Source organism: Cydia splendana, chromosome Z, assembly GCF_910591565.1.
Source record: "Cydia splendana chromosome Z, ilCydSple1.2, whole genome shotgun sequence".
Taxonomy (NCBI): Eukaryota; Metazoa; Arthropoda; class Insecta; order Lepidoptera; family Tortricidae; genus Cydia; species Cydia splendana.
In genome coordinates, this window is record NC_085987.1 from 7,656,103 (window position 1) to 7,672,571 (window position 16,469).

The 16,469-nt window shown below is 38.5% G+C and overlaps 1 protein-coding gene across 4 annotated transcripts in view; it reads right to left on the reverse strand.

Annotated features, from left to right (window-relative positions):
* Positions 1-1,029: 1,029 nt before the first annotated feature.
* Positions 1,030-16,469, reverse strand: part of LOC134804667 (uncharacterized) — a 28,347-nt gene continuing 12,907 nt past the window's right edge. For 2 of the 4 annotated variants that reach the window (XM_063777777.1, XM_063777780.1), the window contains exons 11-25: positions 15,441-15,707; positions 13,629-13,686; positions 13,236-13,282; positions 13,016-13,087; positions 10,269-10,816; positions 9,656-9,977; positions 9,155-9,442; positions 8,156-9,051; positions 7,058-7,080; positions 5,491-6,955; positions 4,882-5,019; positions 4,261-4,386; positions 3,655-3,840; positions 2,592-2,712; positions 1,030-1,750 (exon numbers count right to left, since the gene is read on the reverse strand). In XM_063777777.1, the coding sequence (XP_063633847.1) occupies positions 1,635-1,750; positions 2,592-2,712; positions 3,655-3,840; positions 4,261-4,386; positions 4,882-5,019; positions 5,491-6,955; positions 7,058-7,080; positions 8,156-9,051; positions 9,155-9,442; positions 9,656-9,977; positions 10,269-10,816; positions 13,016-13,087; positions 13,236-13,282; positions 13,629-13,686; positions 15,441-15,707 (4,673 nt within the window). In that variant the 3' untranslated portion in view covers positions 1,030-1,634. Of the gene's footprint in view, positions 1,751-2,591; positions 2,713-3,654; positions 3,841-4,204; positions 4,387-4,881; positions 5,020-5,490; positions 6,956-7,057; positions 7,081-8,155; positions 9,052-9,154; positions 9,443-9,655; positions 9,978-10,268; positions 10,817-13,015; positions 13,088-13,235; positions 13,283-13,628; positions 13,687-15,440; positions 15,708-16,469 lie in introns of those variants that run through there. The other 2 variants (XM_063777778.1, XM_063777781.1) reach the window with 2 other exon arrangements.

The following is a 16,469-nucleotide window of genomic DNA, read 5'->3' on the forward strand; positions in this document are numbered from 1 at the left end:
TAAGAGGTGTTTTTCTGTTATTTGCTACAAACCGACTAACTTAGAAGCGTTTTTGCTAAAAAAAACACAAACAGCTACAAAAGTAAAAAACGCCTTAAGCGTGAACTGAATGGATAACTGTTAAAAAAAATGAACTGAATGGTTTTGACATTTCCTTTTTTTTTAAACAAGAAATTGGTCCTATAAATAACCTAATTTTATTATTGAAGGAAAAAGTTGCGCCAAAAAAGACCTTTTATTGATTTTTATGTTTTAATTGATACTCATTACTGTAGCGAACCAATGACAGATGATGATAACAATGAAACATTGTAGTAGTGGTGGTTCAGGTGCTACAGCTATTGCCTACTTTCCAGCTTAGTTTTAGATCATCTATTGCCACATTTCCGAACAGTGGCGTGAAAAAGTAATTAATAAGTAAATATTACTTATTTTGAGTTGAAATATTCACGTGTTTAATTAATACGCTACGTTGTCCAAAAACCTAATACATATGAAATCTAAGTAAAATGTATTCCAGGCTAGGGCCTTCCTTCCATAAGCTATTAATTTTACTGTTTTGGTGCCAAAACTTTCAGACAGATGAAACACGTCGTAGTTTCCACAGATAACTCCCTAAATACTGTTTGTAAAATGATAGCACACATGGAGTCCCAAGAACTGGTCTCCATTACTACACTCAGGGGCGTATTTACCAACCCCCAGGGGCGGCATATGCCGCCCTTGGCTGATTGCATTTTGTTTTTCTTCCTTGACTTCTGGGGCGGCAAAACGTATTGGCCCGGGGCACCAAATTACAAAAATTACGGCTCTGACTACACTTCGAAGCAAAAAAAAAACGTTTTTTTTTAAATGATTTTACACCACCTCAATATGTACTGACACTCCCACTGCCGAGCTGCTAGCAACTTTAGGACCAGCCCTCGTACCATATTATCTCTCTATTCATTCTATTACCGTATTGGACTTATTGTTACGACTCCACAATATTACCTAACGACAGGATAAATATGTAAGTAAAAAAAAAAATTAATAAGTACCTACATTTATTTGAAACTTCAAACATGCTGTAATTTGGTTGCAATAAGCTACGGTTTAAATTTAAAACGGGTCTATGATAAAAATTACACGCTTAGAAATTATGCCACAATACATGTATAGTATAGTTGTCGGACAGACAAGTTCGAATTAAAATACAAAAATACATGTCGATTTACCAAATGGGCGTAAATTAATAGAATAAATACCAGAAGTATTTGTGTGTTAACTGTGTACAGTCGACGTCAAAGATATGTTTACACTTTTGCACCTTACTCATTTGTAATAAGGCGAAAAGTGTAAACATATCTTTGACGTCGACTGTACATGTACATGTATAAGTATATTAATAAACAAGAAACAATAAATTAGCCAAATGAACGATGTCCCCCGCCAATTTTGCAGTGATACATTAATATACTTAAATGTACTTTCAAGTTAACATGGCGGAAGGGCATGAAAATATTGGTTGTTATCTTATCTCTCATTTCATTCGTCCACTTTGGTGAATCGCTGTATTTCTAAGATTAAATACGTGTTGCAGAGTTAGGTACAAAGTTCGAATAAACCGATGCTTGAAAAATAAACGTTAATGTCTAATCGGAGGCGACGTCCGTGTCAATCGAGCTGATGTCGGCGTCGCTGGCCGGCAAGCTCACCCTCTGAATGCTCCGCGGGATACGATTTCTGTTTAGAGGCCGGTTTTGGTTTTCTGGGTGTGGAAAGAGAACAATTATTATTTATACCCGTAACAGCTTAACATTTTACAACTATATTGATGGTGAAAGGCTCTTTTTTGATAGAAGAATTTGAAAAGAGGCGACAGCGTGTATTATAGGGTTGTTATAAGTTATGAAAAACACAAAGTTAGGTTGTAGACGCGTATTTATCAGATTTATCTGGGTGGTAAGTATTGATTTGCTCCCTAAAGTTAAAGACTACTGGATGGATTTTAATGATTGATGTATCTATCTGTTCGTCACACCGTTCGTTTTTGTCATGAGCTGTGGTGGAGTCATAACTTAGACGTGCGATTTTGAAATCCAAGATTGTAGGTTCAAATCCTGTCTCATTCTAGTAAATTTGTAAGAGGTTTGAGGTTTACAGCTCACAGAACCTCCCTTGTATTTAAAGTTGCAAGGTTTTGAAAAGTTTACGACAAGAAAAAGTGCTAATATAGAGGGCGCTACTTAGCTGGTTTATGTGAAGCCGGTTCACGTTGTAAGTACGGATGTTAACCACATTTGACTTTTGGAATCAGTCGGTATAGAACTATATTGCTGAATAGCCAGCCAAAACCTAAAAAGTCCTGTCATAACAAATATTGGATAGGTAGTGAATTAGTGTAGTCAAACGCAGTACCGCAGACAATCAAGGACAAGCTGGAGCAATAAGCGAGGTTTTTTTGCAGGCCTGGTTTAAAAAAAAGTTCTGAACGGCAGTGTGAACAGCAGTCGACATACGTTTCGTGTGCGTTAAGATAATCGCTCGCCAACTGTATTCTCTCCGCTACGCCGATGAGACAGATGCCAAGAAATTAAAAAAAAACTCACCGAGCGCTGCAATATCTAAAGTTTCAATCGATTCCTCTAGTGGGGCTACTGCTGGGGAATGTGATCGTTCACCCGGTGGTGAATAGTCTGCCAGGAACGATGCCGGGTCTACCACGATGGACTGGAAAGAAAAGTATAATTTAATATTCACGAATAATAAATGCATAGCCGAGTTCAAAACTCGCGACCGACTGACTGCTTCACTTCTTTTTCACACCACAGGTCGGTAATATGACAATGGATGGGCGAAATCTTGACTAGAAAGAAAGTAGCGCTTAGTTGTATACCTACACCAACAGTCTAACAATGTTTTAGTTGTACTGTAGGTACTTTTACTTTCCAGTCGTTGATTGGTTGACACTAAACCAGTCTCGCGAACCAATTTCATTAGGTAATGTATGGTATTTCATTAGGTCTTTTAATCCTTTTAAAAATAAGAAAGGTTGTTTATAGGTCCATTGTGTTTTTTTTAGTGGTGGAGCCGTTACCATTTTTAGCCCGAAATTTTAGTTCGTTGCCGGCTAGATGCTCCCTTCAATAAAGATCTCTTACCTCGCTATGAACTGTCGACCTTGCAGCAGAGCAGAACGAGCTCTCCTGACCGGAGCTGTCCTGCGATTGTTCGCTGTGGATCCCGAAGCCGACCCCCGCGCCCACGCTGTGAAATATCAGCTCATCACCCGCTAAATGCTCCCTTCAATAAAGAACGGATTGGTCTCAAGCATCGCTATGAACTGTCGAGCTTGCAGTAGAGCTGAACGAAGTCCCCTGACCCGAGCTATCCTGCGATTGGTCGCTGTGGATCCCGCAGGCAACCCCCACGCCCACGCTGTGAAATATCAGCTCTTACCCGCTAAATGCTCCCTTCAATAAAGAACGGATTGGTCTCTTACATCGCTATGAACTGTCGAGCTTGCAGTAGAGCTGAACGAAGTCCCCTGACCCGAGCTGTCCTGCGATTGGTCGCTGTGGATCCCGCAGCCAACCCCCACGCCCACGCTGTGAAATATCAGCTCTTACCCGCTAAATGCTCCCTTCAATAAAGAACGGATTGGTCTCTTACATCGCTATGAACTGTCGAGCTTGCAGTAGAGCTGAACGAAGTCCCCTGACCCGAACTGTCCTGCGATTGGTCGCTGTGGATCCCGCAGCCGTCACCCGCGCCCGCGCCGTGAACCGTCAGCTCGTTGCCGTTCAGGTCAAAGACTAGTTCGGGGACGACTTCGGGTAGGACGGCGTGCCGGCTCGACTAGTGTTAAATATAGAATATATTAGAATACGTAAGTAGTTATAAAACATTATTGTTGTACGTTGTACTACTGCCAAGTACCTAGGTATAAGCGATGGCCTGCCGGATAATGGTCATGTCATAGACATAAAATATCAAGCCTAATAGGTTATCTATTTTTTTTTTATTATTTATTCGTTAGAGTTTACTGATACTCGAGTACCTATTTCACTATGACGAAACTTGCTGCCTCGACAACTAGAGAACTGACATGTAGACGAAATAACCGGGGGGCCAACTGCTAACATCAAAAACTAAATATCATAACATGTATCTCTAACGCTCTTACATATTCGAACAAAAGGGACACAGATAACCAACTTACGACTTTCGATGTTCGTGGTAGGCGCCCGGCTCTGGGGTAATATTATTGTAACATACCGAGAAGCTACCCGACGCCTGCTGACTGATGTTATACAACCAGCTCGGAATTGTAGGCTCTTCCTCCACCGCGCAAGATACGAAACTCTCGGACGAACGGCCGGACACTAACACTTCTTCCGAGGTCTGTCACAAAATTATAGTTGCAGTTAACACACGTTTATAGAACACTAGCGACCCGCCCCGGCTTCGCACGGGTTAACAAATTATACACCTAAACCTTCCTCAAGAATCACTATATTGATAGGTGAAAACCGTATGAAAATCCGTTCAGTAGTTTTTGAGTTTATCGCGAACAAACACACAAACAAACGCACGCAGTTACTTTTTTCCACATTTTAAAGCTAATTTGTATTTGTAATTTTATGGTATAATATTTGCTTGTAACTTAAGCTAAAATTGTTAAAAAGTGGCTTCCGTTTGTATTACAAGTTGCAAACTGTACACATTCGTTGCATGAGAGCCTCTCGCCGAGAGTCTCGACACTGCTCCGATCCAATCTGAGAAGCGCGAGACGAAACAAGTAAGGGCGAGATGAGAAGGAAGCAGTATGTACACACTAGTGCTCGGAGGCTCCGGTATAATGCTAATAAGCCCTTAGGCAACTAAAAAAGTACTTACAGCTCTTCTAGCCGCCTGCGCACAACTCCCAGTCTCGGAATCGACGAGGTTAACGTAGTCTGGCTGTTGCCTGAACGCTAAAGGACTCGGTGGAGCGTTCACGGAGAAAGAGCTGAACGCGAGACCAGCCTTTGGTTTCTGAAAATATACTAGATTTAGACCCAGCTCGCATCAAATGCTCGAACTTCCTGGTAAATAAGTTAGAATAGCCTCATTGAACTATAGGAAGTATACTAGAGGTCAAAAATGGCCCCACGGGAATCGTGGCCCAAGCGACTCAACTGTACTTCCGCACGGTGACAATGTCAAATATTGTAATGGGGGTTATACATATTATTTTATTTTAGCCAATCAAAACATTGATTGACCAAACACGTTATATTTAAAGCTGCGGGCGAGTTATATTTATGGAGAAGGGATAACTTTCAGTGATATCTGTCAGATAAGTGTCAGTCATGTGGACCTGTTTTCAAAGTCATAAATGTATTAAGAGCCTCGTCTATATTCCTTCGCTGTACTCAGCGACACGCTGAACCTGACCTGAACCTGCGGGCTGTACCCTACAACCAAAACATTTAGTTATTAAAATAATTTTAAATAGTCCACTACCTGAGTTATTCTAATAGTATCCTTGTTTTCAGATTGAACTTGGCTTCCTGGCCTGGTATGAGCGACATTGTACCAACTTGCGTCAGGAATGCTCTCAGAAATTCTGGAAGCTGACGGCTGCGACTTATACGAGAAATTTGTAAAACTCTGTGTTAGGCTTAATAACGACTCAACGCCACAAGTTCGGTGAAAACTACTGCTAGTCTCATACGTCTCAGACCCAACAGGAGTAACATTGTCAAAATCAGAAGATTTTAGATCTACATCCTCAGAAGCTACCGATGTCACTTCCGATTTATCTTTAAAGTTCAAACATTCTTCTAACATTTTCCTCATATCATCTAAAATATCATTAGACCTATCGGTTATGGTTTCACTAGAATTGTCCATCGCTTTCGCCACCACATCAATGTCTAAAATTCCGAGAGAGCTTTCATTGGAAGATTCTTGAGTGTCACTTTTTGCTTCACTACAGTCCAACCCGGATCCAGTTTTCAAGTCTCGTGTATTTGATTCACTATAATCAAGTACTAAAGTAGTTTTCGAAACTTGTTTGTCATTCCGACATGACCTAATTTTGCTATCAGAACTTTCAAAAAATGTTTTTGTGACACTGCACTTTGACTCTTCACTAGGTGCATCATTATTACCTGCCTCGTCTAACAATAAATCAACATTTAGAGACATTTTTGAACAGTTTTTTGATATGATAGAGATTTTCGGCAAGCGCTCTGCAACATTCGTGTGCGATTTTTTCGAAAACATTAAATTGGTTAGTTTCTTAATTCTGGAAACCATTTTGCTATCTGTCCCTTCGCGATTTATGCTAGATTTTGTTGATTTTATCGCCGTAGTTTTCCTACTTGATTGAAAAGGATGGATATTAGTAATTACTGGGTTTAACGCGATGGGGGCGCTGTTGGTAGATGAGTAGGCAGAGTCGTTGTTGCTGAGATTACTGAGTTTGCGCCTTAAAATATCTTCCGTACATTCGTACGTTTGTACGTTCGTTTGAGGTCTGGCCGTAACGGGCATATTTTCTATTGCAGTTCTGCCATCAGAGTTCTCCATTTCATTCCGATATACAACGTAATTTACATCCTTTGGAGGTTTAATTGAGACTTTTAAGAACGCCGATAACAGATTTTCAACTTTCGATTCCGATGGTATCGACGTTATCTGTTCGGACGTTATCTGTTCGGACGTTATCTTTTCGGACGTTAGCTGTTCGTTATTTACATTTAACAGATTTGACTGACTATCTGATTTAGCCTCTATCTTGCTGGATTTTTTTGGTACCTGGTGCTTTTTTTTAATTTTCTCCAAATAGGGTGGAATATACACTTTTCTCTTCTGTGTGATCGGAATGGTATTTTCTTTTATTATAGTAGGCTGTGATGCAAATATAGTATTCCGCGGAGGCTGAATTATCTTATTTGATTTTGCCTTTATTGGTTTTGAATAACTGGAGAATACAAAGGAGATAAAATGTTAAATCCGTAGTACTTGCAGCAGAATGGTAAATGAGCGTTTAATGTATTTAAATCAAAACCTAAATTAAACTTACCTTACATTCGATTTGGATGTAGCCTGTAATAAAATAAATTTATAAATAAGTATGACCACCTAACTGAGCTGACGCTATGCTGAATAAAACTACAAGAATATATAGTTACGTACAGTCGACGTCAAAGATATGTTTACATTTTTGCATCTTATTGCAACGGAATAAGGTGCAAAAGTGTAAACATATCTTTGACGTCGACTGTACATAAAAAAAACCAAAAACATTTGAATACCCCGAACCTAAAGTATGGAAAAAGTGGTTTCAGTTAAATATCTTGAGATTTTGATATGTTATAGATTTCAGAGTCCTGAACAAAAGTCTCTAGGGGTGCTACCACTGTTTCCGAATCTCTTTCAGAGTTACGACTGATTTTGTACTAGATAACAAAGTATTATGAATATACGTTTGAAGTTGACATTGCAGTCATTTTATCTTTCTTTATATGGCCAGCTTATCGCAATATATGTTCAATCTAATGTAATTTTTTTAAATAACGAGTTGGGAATTGAATCTTGTTAAAGTACTAATACTTTGTTATCTAGTACAAAATCAGTCGAACTCTGATAGGGACTCGGAAACAGTAGTAGCACCCCTAGAGACTTTTGTTCAGGACTCTGAAATCTACAGGGTGATTTCGGGGTCGTGATCCAGAACCACTTTTTCTGACTCTGTAAATGATCCACATTATCATATGGTAGTATTTGATTAAATGATAATTACTTGAATTATTCTTATTTTTCAAATAAAATTAATGTTATACTAAGTAATTATGGTCACCCTATGACTTTTGACATACGCTGTATGGAAAGCGACCAGATGTCACATTGAGTAGGGTCACCAAATTGTATGCAAAAATGTTTTTTCCTACTTGTCATCTGGAAAATAATCATCATTATTGGTGATAAACAATAATTAACAACATCATTAGACTCATCTTTGGATTCTGTATGATGTCTGGCTCTCTTGCTCCACGACCCCGAAATCACCCTGTATACCTAACATATCAAAATCTCAAGATATTTAACTGAAACCACATTTTCCATACTTTAGGTCCGGGGTCCTTTACGATGTTCAAATTAAAACGTAAAAATCAGATACCTTTGGCACCTGCCAAATTACGGTCCTGTTTTTAGGTAATTGCTGCTTTGTGGGAGCTAATTTAGCTTGAATGTGCATCTTTGTCACAGCTTCCTTCATCTTGTTCGCTTTAGTATTTCGGATTATTATAGGCGTAACGACGGTTTTTTGAACTATCGGCTTTTCAACTATTGGCGAAACACTCGTTTTACGGGTAAACTTTAGTTTATCCGTAGACGGTTGGTTAGGTTTTTTAGGTTTGCGATATGGCCTGGGTCGTTGCCACTTGCCTTGGTAAACTACGTCTTCAGATTCCTGCAAATCTTTGTAACTATGGACGTGGACACTCCCACAGCTCAGTTTGGACCGTACTCTCTTTGGCACATACCAAATCCGAGACACTACGTGATTAGAATCTTGCTTTTTAATTTCATTCCATTTCGGCCTGCCATCTGGGTTAGGGCTCTGGATGTTTCTAGTTCGCATATTATTTTTCTTGGTATAGTCAAGAGTATGTTCCACTAGTAGGTTAGGGTGCAGAGTTTCAATAAGCGCACAGTTTTTGGGTATATTTATGAACTCGTCACCAACTATTGTGAAAGATCCAGAAAGAGTTTCTGTTTCTTTGGATGTATCATTAATTTCATGATTTGAGTCTTTTATTTTGATACCAACAGATTTCATCCAAGGAGAAGCCTTTGGTTCACATGGTTTTAAAATGTCGTGCGTCGAGGTTACACAGTCATTTTTAAGGACTGCTCGAAAGTCATGATTTGAACCTTCAATTTCTAATGCAGGCCCAAACATGTTTAAGGGACACGTGAATGAAGTCGTCGCAGATATCTGACGCTCTGTGCCGCATTGCACGTCCATGCTTACATGACGAATCCCTTTCGATGTCGTAGCTTCGTTTAAATCTAAAAAATATACATTCTATAGAAACTAAAAGACCATAAAAAAATTAAAGCAAGCACTTGTTCAACCATTCTTCTTCAAAACTGTAAAATAAGGGAACTATACCATATAAAAAGAATTCCTTTGATGTTGCGTTCCCTACCCCGACGGGAAGGTTCTCGAACGATGCCATATTATTAAGAGAAGTTGTTAATTTGGAATTTTCTAATTCTTGCTCGTACTCATCGGTATAAAGTTCTGGGTCGGTACCAATGGTACGTTGTAAAGCGATCAATTCCTGGCCGTCTTGCGTTACAATTTCTACAACCCGAGTCTTCAATATGCAAGAAAAAGGGTTCATTTCTTGCGGTGCGCTGGTAGATTCTTGAGTGAATGCGCCTATTCCAGGTGGATCTAAACGTTTAAAGCACCTTTATTACCTATTATTAGTGACTATTCATAATAAAAACATGTAATAAGCCCTTCTGAAAAGACACTTCTCAAATAGTTAAAGAGTGTTAATCATAACAAACTCACGCACCAATCGATCCATATTTTTTTATGATTCATTTCCATCGATATATAAATGTATCGATTGGTGTGGAGCCACAAGTGTCTAAACCATACCATGCACCGCAGCTTCAGACGGATTCTTCTCGGTATGAGCAAAGTATGAGGTATTATTCAACAAACTGTTCAAATCTGACAGCTCTAGTTCATGCTCGTATATTACATCCACATCTGGGTCAGTACCAATCATTCTTTGCAAAGCCACCATTACCGTTTCGCTTTGGCTCAAAATTTCTACCCTCTGACTATGCTCAGTGGCCGCCACAGGGGCCACAGGTGAATCGACTTCGTCATCCCAGGAGTTAATGATTTTTTGCAAGGGCTCAGCTGTTTTGTGATGCAAATGAGGGTGACATAAATCAAGTATGCTGCCTGGAATCTAAAATAATAATCAGTAGTATATTATTGATAGTTATATACATTAATGATCTCCATCGAAATTTACATTAGTACTACTGATACAGTATATACAGTATATTATGTACATTTGTACTGTATATAAAACCTTCAAACTGACAAAACCACAAAATCATAGGTCACATCAATATGTTGGGAGAAAGAAAACCATACCTAACATAATGAATTTCGAATATGAACAAAATAGTTAAACGAATCTAAAAAATACAGTAAGTATAAGGTTCATTTTTAAACGTATAGGTTTAAGGCGTACAGGTTTGGGCGGAACCGAGAGAACCAATGTAGGCCCCATTTTCCTCCTCATCGTATCAATACAAACTAATGTATGATTGTATGTCAATTTGTTCATAACTCTTCCTGTTTTATGTCTGGCACCATCATTTTTCCTGTCCAGAACTTTACTAGATGTCTGTACCAGACTTCGTTTCGCTGCTATTAGAGTCGCACTGTGTTTCGATTTTTTTTTACAAAAACTGCTGTTTGGACTATCGGTTATTTTCCTTTTCTTAGTTTTGGTTTTGGTTTTTCCTTTATTATCTTTGCGTGATTTCATAAGCTTAGATTGTTTTGGCGAACTTTTATCACCGTGTTTTCTGATTTTTATTTCGTTTGTTTCTTCCTGATACAGACTCATATCTTTTTCTCCCCAGTCTTGTAGACTGTCAGTGTGTTGCTCCTCTAACGTGTAACGTCGCAATTCGTCGTTATTAGGTGACAAACTTAAGTCAGTAGTCTCGGACGCAGGAAATTTGCAAAATTCTTTATCATCATGTAACTTTGATAAGTCTACACAACTATTTCCTAAAAAAAAACGTAAATAGAAATAATGTCTATTAATCATTCATAAAATCATAACACACCTAAAGTCTAAATTAAAACAGCCTTGTACAGTAATACAACAATCGCAATTCACTCTTCCACATCACATCACACTCTTTTCTTGACAGTAAAGTTATCAATCGCGAAACCACTTTAGTAACGATACAGGAAAACACAAGCTACTTTGACACTAGAGGAGGGGGTGTTTTCTATTGTATTTAAGTATTTATACCTATTCATATTATACTATCGTTGTCAAAGTACCCACAACACAAGCCTTATTGAACTTACTATGGGACTCAGACAATTTGTGTAACAATGTATTAATTTATCACTAAAAAGACGACTTATGTGACGGCTAGTGTTGGTTAAGACTAGAGTCCTTAGAGTTCTCAGCTTTAAGACTCTCTTTACTCAGGTTTTCAGAGTTTTATAATTAACTCGAGACTCGAGTTTTTTTTTAACTTGTTAAAGTCCCAACTCTTTTGTAGAGGCTCGAATCCTCTTCTAGAACTAAAAAAAATCAAAACGCATAAGCACCTATTTTCATTACTGTTATTTCGATAGACTCAAAAGACTCTAGTACATATGTACCTAAAAACACTTAACCACTCACATGCTTGATATTTTTCAGTGACCTCTATTATTATAATAAAATAAGGGTGACAGCTGGTAGCTACAGTTACCAAAAGCAAGTGAGTGGCTAAGGCTCCGTCACACAGGCGCGTTTTGCGGGCGGCGCGTGATCGGGGCGCGCCGCTTTTACATATAGTAGAAGAGCCGGCCGCAAATTTTCTAACCGACTTGATACCACGATGAAATGCACAATGGTTTCCCATAAAAGTGATGCTAAGTCCGAATTCGATAGTCTGCCACGGCGGAACTTGCCGAAAGTACGAAAAAGAAGGCCACTTCCGGTGCGAAAAAAGGGGGCTGATTTAACCCATCTGATACCGAAATATTAGTTATGGCAGCAGTTAGAAATTTACATGTAGACACATAAAAGTGAAGTCTGCCAGTATTTTTTTTGCCGGAAGTGCTTGGCAGACGCTCTCAAAGGTGTTTCGGCAGGAAAAGCCTTGGCAGACTTATATATTCCTGAAATGGGGGTTCATACCTACCGACTGGAATTGGTTTCATGGTGGTATCAGATGGGTTGATGTAGGGTAACTGATGTACACCTTGCTAACATAATCTCGTCTGCCAAGGTGTTTCGGCAGGAAAAGCCCTGGCAGACTTATATATTCCTAAAATGAGGGTTCATACCTACCGACTGCAATTGGTTTCATCGTGGTATCAGATGGGTTAGTGTACGGTAACCGATGGTCATCTTGCTTATAATCTCGTCTGCCAAGGTGTTTCGGCAGGAAAGGCCTTGGCAGACTTATATATTCCTGAAATCCTCATTTCATTTCATACCTACCGACTGGAATTGGTTTCATGGTGGTATCAGAAGGGTTAGTGTAGGGTAACCGATGGTTACCTTGCTCACATAATCTCGTCTGCCAAGGTGTTTCAGCAGGAAAAGCCCTGGCAGACTTATATATTCCTGAAATGAGGGTCCATACCTACCGACTGGAATTGGTTTCATCGTGGTATCAGATGGGCTAGTGTAGGGTAACCGATGGTTACCTTGCTTACATAATCTCGTCTGCCAAGGTGTTTCGGCAGGAAAAGCCTTGGCAGACTTATATATTCCTGACATGAGGGTTCATACCTACCGACTGGAATTGGTTTCATGGTGGTATCAGATGGGTTAAATTAGGGGTCCCGGTGGCCACCTTTGAGAGCGTCTGCCAAGCACTTCCGGCAAAAAAATACTGGCAGACTTCGCTTTTATGTGTCTACATGTAAATTTCTAACTGCTGCCATAACTATTATTTCGGTATTAGATTGGTTAAATCAACCCCCTTTTTTCGCACCGGAAGTGGCCTTCTTTTTCGTACTTTCGGCAAATTCCGCCGTGGCAGACTATCGGATTCGGACTTAGCATCACTTTTATGGGAAACCATTGTGCATTTCATAGTGGTATCAAGTCGGTTAGAAAATTTGCGGCCGGCTCTTCTACTCATATAAAAAGCTTACGCCGCGCTCACGCCTCGCCCGGAAAACGCGCCTGTTTGACGGAACCTTTAGTGACAGCAAGAAAGAAAACGATTAAAATCAACAACATTGACTCACTCGATGCGCTGGTAACCTTGGAAGGAAAAGACTTGTTACTGCCGTGTTCGGAATTCACTTCATCAGTGTTATCTAAAACATACGATCCTTCATAAAACCCCTAGCAGCTGGTGCCGAACGACGTGAGGCGTCGCAAAATTTATTGTATTATTAAAAGAACAGAACATCAGTAAATAACATACGTACCTACAAAGTTTTATAAGATAGAGAAACAAAATACCTGCTGACATTCGCAATATAGTCTCATACTTTTCAAGCAATCTTATCCTGGAAAAAACAAATTGATTTAAAAATTACTTTCTGTCGCTGTTAAGCCTTTAGACCCACTTTCACTATTCCACTAACCCGGAGTTAACCGGTTAAAGCTGGAGTTACGATGGTTACCAGTACAATTTGATACTGGGTTGACGGTTAAACCGTTTAACCCCGGGTTAGTGGGATGGTGCAAGTGGGCCTTAGTAGTCGTACAAACATAAGAGTTTGATGAATATTATTTTTTTATAAAACAAGCTACATATTTTTTTATAATTTATAAGAGACAGTTTACCGTATTCTACAGTAACAAGACAAATAAGACAACACTACAAATAACAAGAAAATTATTGTTTCATACACTGCATCATCCTCTGCTTTAATTCTAGACAATTGTCTGTTTATATTATCCCCCATGTCTGAAAAACATGAAATTATGATTAGAATTTTAAAGACTTTGGTTCTTGCCCCTAATCATATATAGCCTCCTAAGGTCCACGATCGTATTCGTACTACATATGTAGTGCATAATTATATTCCATCGTAATTTAACGGAAAAGTACGAACGTGTTCTGCTATTTCAGTCAGTCTCGGTACAAAAAATATTGGGGTTGACTGAGGTAGCATGACAAATACGAACGTTTCCGAGAAAATACAATGGAAAACAATTATGCACTACATCTGTACCCCGTAGTACTAATTATAATCATTTGTAATGATGCATTTCTTTTGTTTCGTTCGATTCGAAAACAATAGATGTTTAAGGGGCTACCCCACGCCAATGACCTTCGATCTGAATCCCTTAGTTTTCTAATGTTTTTTGTAGCTTACTATATTAATAGCAACGGCTTTAAGCAATATAGTATCCCATATTTACTTCAAAGTTCATTGTCTTCGAGATATATGGCATCAAAGTTGAACAATTTTAGGCTAAAAAATTGGTTTTCTGGCCATAACTTTTGTGTTAATTAGTTTAAAATTAAAACCCTGGACACGTTTTTCGAGACGTCAAAGACGTAGATTTCGTCCATATAAGATCCTTCATTGCAAACTAGATACGAAAAAAGTGTTTTTTAGACAATGTTTAAAAAATTCATAAAAAAATAACTATTCATTTTTATCAAAATCCGGTGGACAAAACCGGAGATAAAATATTGAAAAACCGATAACCGTTTGTCTTATAATTCTATCTAAAGTGCAAAAAAAGGAGATACGATTCAAAACTTGTCAAAAATCGATGAAAACCTCGGGTAGCCCCTTAACCATATTTCCTTCGCTATTGATTTCAAATTTAACTGCTATTTTTTTGTTTGTTGTCCCTTAGAGAATATGTAATTATAAAAAACGTGTCCTCCCGCCCGCTAATTTGCCCGCGTTGTAGTCGTTAACGATTCTCAACACCATTGTTGACAGGGCTGAATTTCTAAAAATACTGCTTTAGTGGAGCTGTACAACATTAGAAGTATATATTCCGAATTTGAAGGACGCGCCTTAACCCTTTATCAGGGTTACAGTTCAAAAATGACAATCGAATAGTTGAAGTGCCACATGTGGGAGATATCTCCCTCAGCCTGATGAAGGGTAAAACAGTGTAGTCCACGCGCTGTCTGACAGTATATATTGTAACGGAACTGGCTTGTACGAGTACATACATAATTATTAGTAATACATAATTATGTATTACTAATATACATATAATTAATATATTAGTAATACATAATTTGGTTGTTTCATACATTTTGCTGGTTTAGCATTGAAGTGTAGGTACATACAAAATTATTATAATATATTAGTAATGCATAATTATGTATTACTAATATATAATTAATATATTAGTAATACATAATTTGGTTGTTTCATACATTTTGCTGGTCTAGCATTGAAATTTTCTATGGGAGAGTCAATTTTTTTTTTCACGATATCGGGGTTGGTGCCATAGTAAAAGTTGCTCAGTGTGACTCATTCATTAACGGGCTTGAGTAAATGTTTTTCGTTAATCTACATAATGTATATTGAGGAGCATTACTGATCGTTACCTGAGCAAGAGATAAGCTACAAGTTAATTCATTTTGTCAATACTTCGTCATTCCTAGAAAAAGTTCTAGGTAATCGATAACTCTTTTAGTGGTGTCTAACTTAGAATACTTATACCGCATAACGTAAGGAAACTTACCATAGCCCAAACTTTTGAAGCAAACGATCTCGTTTTTGCACAGATTCTTTCTCAAAATCGATTTCTCCGTCATCGTCAATAGTTCAAGAAGTTTCGATTGAAGCCATTTGGATCGAGCCGGGCCCTGCATGCATAGCCCCGAGCTCATCGCGATCTTCTTCAGCCTACATACGACTTGACATATAGCCTGTTTAATGTCCTCTTCTTGGGGTAACATTAGACGGAGCTTCTTGATTTTGTGACCCAGGGTCCGATTGAGCAAGCGGCCTGCGTGGTCAAAAGAATTTGGAGTCTGCGGCAATATTACTAAAATCTACACTATCATAAATGCCTACATACGACTCTGCACAAGATAAATTACGATTATTAGATACTAGGCTTGAGAGGATAGTGGACGACCGATTTTCCATACAAACGTAGTCCCCATTATCCTCCCTGACCAACTCATGTTTTACCATTTTGGAGCTAAATACGCCTATGAACGTAGAACCCGCCTAGCGGGTCGTTGCACACTGGAACCCGCCCATATATTGCAGTGCTCAAAACTCAACTTTGCAATTGTGGGTATTTTGTACTCAAATTGAAATATATGCATAAACAGGGAGATATTGCACCTCACGGCAGAAAAATACCTTCATTATCAGTTGTCATTACATAGTTGCATTATGTCAAAGGTCTAGGATTTTATATGTCACATCTCAGTGGTAATTTGTATTGATTAACAAAATAGTTATTTCAAGTAATTGTAGTTGGTATGAATAACTCAAAATCCGCAATGACTTATCTTGAGCAAGGTATGTAGATTATGTTTTACGTATTTTATGTTCTAAAACAATTTTGGGTTTGTGGTATTCCGACAAATAGTAACATATATTGTAATTTAATAAAAATGGTCATATTTCCGATAATGGACAACATCTTTTGATAATTTTTAGGCATGATAGCTAAAAAAGTTGTCGTTATTAAGATTCTTTATTCGAAAGTAAAAGATGTTGTCCAGTTTTCGAAATGGGCCAAATTTTTTGCTCC